This window comes from Macrobrachium rosenbergii, chromosome 21 (genome assembly GCF_040412425.1).
Source record: "Macrobrachium rosenbergii isolate ZJJX-2024 chromosome 21, ASM4041242v1, whole genome shotgun sequence".
In the NCBI taxonomy this organism is placed as follows: Eukaryota; Metazoa; Arthropoda; class Malacostraca; order Decapoda; family Palaemonidae; genus Macrobrachium; species Macrobrachium rosenbergii.
This window is the reverse complement of record NC_089761.1, coordinates 45554273-45561720: the sequence shown is the minus strand read 5'-3', so window position 1 is coordinate 45561720 and position 7448 is coordinate 45554273. Positions and strand designations below refer to the sequence as shown.

The 7448-nt window shown below is 36.0% G+C and overlaps 1 protein-coding gene across 1 annotated transcript; it reads right to left on the bottom strand.

Moving 5' to 3' along the window:
* Window positions 1-1523: 1523 nt before the first annotated feature.
* LOC136850129 (sodium/mannose cotransporter SLC5A10-like) lies at window positions 1524-6319 on the bottom strand. Its single transcript, XM_067123710.1, has 2 exons — window positions 5808-6319; window positions 1524-3596 (listed from the first exon to the last, which is right to left on the bottom strand). Exon 2 carries the CDS (start codon window positions 3319-3321, stop codon window positions 1657-1659), a length of 1665 nt encoding a protein of 554 aa, XP_066979811.1. The 5' UTR covers window positions 3322-3596; window positions 5808-6319; the 3' UTR covers window positions 1524-1656.
* Window positions 6320-7448: the final 1129 nt, after the last annotated feature.

The following is a 7448-nucleotide window of genomic DNA, read 5'->3' as shown; positions in this document are numbered from 1 at the left end:
GTGATTGTAATATATATATAAGTTTATAAGAAGTTTTGTGATAATTTTTCGCTCATGAGGCTTATATATTAAATTCATTGAATAATCTACATCAAGGTAAATAAGGTGAATTATATATATATAGCCTAAAAAGGTGGTAATTTATATCTCAGTGATGAGTGCATGAAATTCAATGTAACTTTGAGGAATTACTTCAACTGTCTTTTTTTATATAAAGTAATAATTATGGCATCAGTATTGAAAAAAGTGAATTACATAAACTTAGAGGTTAGATTTTTTATTGAATGATGAGCAAACCCTATGTGATGCATGAATGATGACATGAAGTTTGATTCAAATCCAATTGATCAAAAGGTTAAAGGGCCAACACAGAATGTGACGGGGCTTTATGGCAACGGCCTGTATTCGTCTTCTTTTTCTTCTTTTTTTTTGGAGGGTGTGGCAGTGAGAGAGAAAGTAACACCGCCAAACTCAGCGAGTCACACAAACACTTTGCATGAAAAAATAATGGTTCCGTGAGAGGTTTTGTTCGCTGATAATCAGTAGAACGATGCTTTTTATGAATTTTGTGAGACAGATGGCATTATTGCCACGACCTCAGCGAAAAGTAACAGAAATTAACGTGAAATAAACTGCCTATGGAGCGGCACACCTGAAGGTGAGGGCACCAGCTAATCTTTGCCAAGTGGTGAGTTTATGTCTCCAAAATTACTATTATCTTTGACAGGAATAATAAACTTTCTCAATTAACACTACTTATTCCATGGTTTTGAGAAGCGAGTCCTGCTGTTAACTCAAATCCATGCGAGACGAATGGGACTTCTGGCGGTAAGCGCCTCGTATCATGCAACTAATGTGGAAGGAGGATGAACTGCCTACAAATGAGATTAAATAGAAAACTGAAGAAACTCGTTGAAGGTTGTGACTGTATATAAAACAAGCAAGAAAAGACTGTGTGGTGACTCTGCCTAATAAAAATATTAGTGAAGAGGTTGTGTGTTCTAGGATACGGTTTTGTTATTTCAGCTGTGACACCAGCTTTGTCAATAGCTTCATCCTCCTTCTTCCCCTTTGAAAAATTCAGTGACCTTGAGGCCGACAGTGGTAGGCATATACTTGGTACTGGCTTCCGAGAGGGAGAAAAGAATTTTTTTGCTGTGACTTGGTTGCTAATGCTGCGTGCTTGTAGCTCCTAGCATCTAGGACATAAGATAAAATCCTTTAATATCTTAAACTTATTTCTCGTTTAAATGGTAATTGCATTAATACACATATTTGCACAAACACACACACACGGTCAATGGCCCCTGTGGGCTTGTTCCATATGAACAGGTTTCATCTGAATAATAATAATAATAATAATAATAATAATAATAATAATAATAATAATAATAATAATAATAATAATAATAATAATTCGAAAATTATGAATTCATTAGGTTTCCGTTTTGGTGCAAGAAACCGCTGCTGCATGACTCTGCGATTCAAATGAAATATCATCTCTTTAGGTCGAAATTAAACTCTTTACGACTTGTATGTTTATTTATACGTTGTTTATTAATATTCCTATTGCTTGTACAGATTAAGAGTCTTGTTAACTGTTGTACATCAGTTTCATTTGAGGTTCATTTTCAAGAGAATTCAACTCTAAACAACCTACCAAAACACTCCTAATATTGCAACTGTAACTAACGTTAACAGTATCAGGTAAAGGGAATAGTGTTTCCACACAGGGCCTTCTTTTAGGTTCTTGAAATCTTCAACCAACTGTTCAGAAGACCATATGACTTTATGCTGTTCCTCTGAGCTTGGTTTGCCACTAGTCAAGCTAACGCCAGCCATTAACAGAAAACTGAGAACGAACAATATGGCAGACACATGCAGGAAGTGTATATAAAACAAATTCATGACCTCAATGATGATGAACATAGCAATACCCCAGACATTGCCAAGGACAAGGGCCAAGATAGCTCCCCGAGCATTAGCCCCTTTCCAGAAGAATCCGCCTATGTACACAGCCACAACAGGCGGTACCAAATATGCTAATATCCTTTGAAAGTACTGGAATATGGAACCAAACTTACCAAGCAATGGTGCCCACAAGACAGATGCTAGCATAAAGAGAAACGTCACAAATCTACCGATGTTCATAAGCTTTTGCTCAGAGTAATTAGGTTTGAACTTCTTGATAAAATCCATTGTAACTAGTGTTGATGCAGAGTTGAGGGTAGAATCTATCTGGGACATCAGAGCTGCAATGAATCCTGATAACACAAGTCCTAATATTCCCATGGGTAAGAGTTTGAACATGAGAGTGGGATAGACAAGATCGGAGTTTTCCAAATCTGGATAAATTACTCTTGCCACTGTGCCTGGCAATACCATTATGAATAACACAGGCAGCTTGAGAAAAGCTGCAAGAATACACCCTAGTCGACCATGATTAATGCTTTTAGAACTGAGAACTCTCTGAGCAATGGTTTGGTTGGTGCACCAGTAATAAATTCCAAGCAAAGGAAGGCCAGTTATAAAGCCTGTCCAGGGAAGCGTTTGGTCAGAAGCTGGCTGCACCATACTCAAAAAGCTTTCCGGAATGTCTTGCTTTACCCTGCTCCAACCTCCTGCCTCAATCAGAGTGAAAATTGATATCAAAACAGAGCCAAGCAATAATGTTACGGCCTGCAGAGCATCCGTGTAAATTACAGCTGCAAGACCACCACTGATGGTATACACACCAGCAACAACAGCCAATATTGCTATAGTATGCCATATCTGTAACTGGGGAAATACCATGTTGATTACCAAGGCTCCTCCGTACAGACCAGCAGCTGTATCAGCGACAATATTGAGGAAGATGGTTAGGATGGAGAAATAATATCTGGTAGCGGCACTGAATCGTCTTTCTAAAAACTCTGGCAATGTGTAAAGTTCCGACCTGAATATGGTAGGAATTGAAAACATGGCAAAGAGTGCAAGAATGACGGCAGCCATCCATTCGTATGTGTAAACAGATATCCCCGTCTTATAGCCATCCCCTGCAAGTCCCACAAGTATCATGCTAGACATATTTGAGGCGTACAAAGATAGTCCTATAAACGGCCACGTTGTTGAGCGCCCTGCCAGGAAATAGTCACCAGCCGTGCTGTGCTTACGGCTGAGGTACAGACCAAGGCATATGGAAATCAGCAAATATAAAGCTATAATTACAGAGTCTAGTATGCTCAAGGTGAAAACAATGCCGTTTCCACCCACTCTTGTCTCGTTTATATTGATAAAAGAGGTGTTACTGACAAGTTCTGAGGTTTCATTTTCAAACGACATGATTGCTGTATAAGAATAAGTTTTCCACAACGGCCAAGTGCATAAATGGTATTTTATATCGTGTGTAGGGATCACAGAGCTGTAAAGTTTATAAACGATTATATATTTCGGTATTTCTAGCGATCTGCACGTAATGACCCTTTAAAGAACTGAGACTTCAATAGCACGGCGGCAAGCGAAGACTTCCTTCCGATGTCCACCGTAGAACTCATGCAGTGACGCTAACCAGTTAATCACATATTTCTTGTACACATCTTAGGTCCCCAGTTGTAAACCTGTATGAAAAGAAAAAAATATGCTATGAAACATCACTGTAGCTGGATGAAGGACACATACTTTCTATTTCAGTTTTATAATTTAGGGATGTAAAATCACATAAGCAAAGGATTGGATTAAAACATGACTAAGGGAGATTTCAAAGGGACTTGGTACCATAGAAGTAAATAATATATAGCACATGTATAATACTCAGGAAGGTAACCACACACACACACACAGACACACACACAAAATTCCTGCATCTGTGATGTTTAGACTCTTCTTAAGGGAATAAAAATAATTGCCAAATATCTCTCGTTTCAGCCAGCAGCGAGCGATAACTGTTTTCACAACAAATGCAGGTTTCCTTCAAGCGCCGGGACCACTTTTTCTGCGGTGACTGTTTAATGCTGTCTTTATTTACAGTTCTACCCAGTCTTCGCTTGTTATCTAAATGAACTTTGTCTCACCATTATTAACGTATAAACCTGGTGTTATTATTGAGTACCCATTGTATCTAAAGGAAATTAATGACGCTTTCTTGTTATTTTCATAATCATCATGAATAATTCATGCGAAAAATCTTCACATTATACCAAACCTAACAAAACTTACAATCGATTTCAAAACAATTATAATTTTCGCTGGATTTAGTGTAATATGAAGGATTTCCGCAACTATTAATGATGATTATAAAAATAAGAAGAAACTGTGTTTGATTTCCTTTAGATACAATGGGTACAAAATGATAACATCAGGACTATGAGTTGATAATGGTGAAACCAGAGTTCATTTAGATAAGTACTTCAGGTAATTGTCCACCAACAGTGGCTGTTACGCTAGTAATCAATATTGCTAATGCTGTAGTTGGTGTTTTTGAGCTAAAATAAAAAGATACTGGAGTAAAATAATATATATATATATATATATATATATATATATATATATATATATATATATATATATATATATATATATATATATATAGCCTATATGATATATATATATGATATATATATATATATATATATATATATATATATATATATATATATATATATATATATATATATATATATATATATATATATATATAAGGAAGTAAGAATGAGGAAGCGTTAACGAGTCTGAGATCCTTTCGTTTTCAACAATGTTTGGTTAAGATGAAAGTCGAAGAGTCACGCGAAAGCTCGCAGCACTAATTCTGACTTTCACTTGATACTACTTCGAGAATAGCTGCTTCTCGGGACTCCTGTAAATGCAGTTTTTATGACGCACCTCTACTGTTCTCGGTATTATATAAGTACTTTTTTCATTTGCTTTTCTTATGTATGAGTTATTGCTATCGTTATTTTATTTTGCTTCGCTTTCTCTATGTTTTTTCTCATTTTTCACATGTAGACATCCACAAGTTACAGTTCGGTTTCGGTTTCAGCAATATATATATATATATATATATATATATATATATATATATATATATATATATATATATATATATATATATATGTGTGTGTGTGTGTGTGTGTGTGTGTGTGTGTGTGAATATAATAAATACATAAATAACAATAAGTGTGATATTTCACCAATTTTATTGCCACATGCTTCATCGTGTGTTGTTGACATTTTCCTTTACAATACGAAAAATTGCATTTTTGTAAATACCGTTTTTCAGTCACGGCGATTATTTCTTGAAGTGATTACCAATAACTCCAAAGGTCTGCAGCCTCTACAGTCTTTGACCAAGTCATATTCTATGTCTACACCAAACTAATCGTATAAGGCGTTTTTCTGTTAAAATCAGTCAATAATTTAATATCAAAACATAACTGACATGCCCTTGCTATTCTGAATTTTGTGATGATACAGTTTTCATCGTTTGATTTGCTTGATATCAAAATCATATTCCAATAGAAATGTTTTTTGGTACTTGAAAAATGTTAGGTCTAGCATACCTATCCTCTCTCTCTCTCTAACATCACATGCACAAACACATCAGCACAACATACATTGCATGTCTGGCGAGATTCGTGAAACCTATCAGGAGTATTCACAAACATATCGGGTAATTTCCCACTTAACATTCTGATTTTACAGAGAAGTAACGTCTTGTTTTCATAAACATCGAATTCAAAAGCTACTCATGGAAACGCAAAATGCAAGACATCAAGCGTCTTAAAAATGAAAAATTGTAAAAAATGAAAAACTTTCATTCAATGTTTACTTACCTTTAAGACTGAAGAATTGTTACAAGGCTTTCTTCTTATATTCTCAAGTTTTGTTCTTCGCACAGGTTTTGGTGGGAAGGTAATCCATATTTTTAGACAGCACCTTCTCCACTCATCACAGTTCTTACTAACGTCACTTGAAAGCAAAGGAACGCCGAACTAATGTTTCTTGAAAACTGAGAAGCGGTCTAATCGAACTACCGCCCCTCAGACAAAAAATTTCTACGAGACGTCGATCGGCCTCTTACCGCCGGTCAGCGAAACTTCAACGTCATATTTGATATTATTTGCATTTAATCACTTTTAATTTTCAAATTTCACTTCACGTGAATAATTGTATTTCAGTTTACTCATAGGTTACTTTAAAGTTTTGATGACAATAAATCTTACTAGGAAAATAATGAATCCAGTAAAACTGATAAGCAGCAAGTGGCTGGATAGGACTTAGTTGCCAATTTGTATCCGGAGCGAGACACGTGCATCACATAGGTGCCAGTTCATCATTTGAAATGTTTATGAATGTAATAACAATGAAAACATCAGAATTCCTTTGCTACGCCAAGAAAACATTATAACTGCATGATGTTTATTGTCAACAACTCTTTGAAATCTTTTTTGTAGAATACGGTCGAACGTAACATGATGTAACAACAGAGAATTCCTGGAAGAGTTGTACATCCATGGGAGCTCTCTCGTCTTTTCCTAGAGTTGGAGGTCATGTTTGTTTACTTGTTTGGTCTATCACAGTGTGTTCCAATCAGTTATTGGTGGGTTTCAGTGAAAGTTAATGGTCAAAGAAATATTAATTAGATTTTGAAATGGATCCGGAATTTCTCATTTTTAGTTTTGTGAGTGCATGAATGATTGTGAGTTATCTGGCGTCATAACTGTAGTGGTCATTGACGTTAACTCAGTGAAAGGAATGCGTTCCATGATTGCTTTCGAGTTATTAACGGCTGTTACTGTGCTTTCACCAGTTTATTTTTCTTATTTGTTATAGCCATTCAAGTTGCTGTTCATGACTACATCCTACCGCAGTAACTTAAGACTAGGACTAGGCTATTGATTCCTTTTATTTACAGACATTTATTTCTCTTTTTTATAAAAGAAATCATTCCTTGACGGGCGTAACTGTCAAGAACACACACAGAGGGAAAGATGCAATAATTATATAATCCATTGAGAATCCCAGGTTTAGAGTTTGATACTTTTATTGCCCGTCAAGTGAAAAAAGTTTGAGTTACCTAAAACATTTGAAATATCATCGTCATCATCCATACTATTTAAAGAATTTTAACCCTCCATAGCAACATTTAAAACACAGTTATAGTCTCATACTTGACACTGAAGGTTTAAAATAACTTGAGAGAAGTTCACTTACAGGGAGATTTCTACTTAATTACAGACCAATTTTAGCTGAGAGTGGTGGAAGAGAGGCCCAGAAATAAATAGTAGGACACGGGAAGACCATCCTGGTTGGGAGATAAGCACAGGAAGAAGGGGTCGAAAGGGAGAGAGAGAGAGAGAGAGAAGAAGGAATGGAGGAGAATAGGCGTGTAGGAAGAAGTAGGAGAAAAATGAGAAGAGGGCGAGAAGGACACAGTTAAGAGCAGGAACGTTTAGGTCCTTTGCCAACAGGAG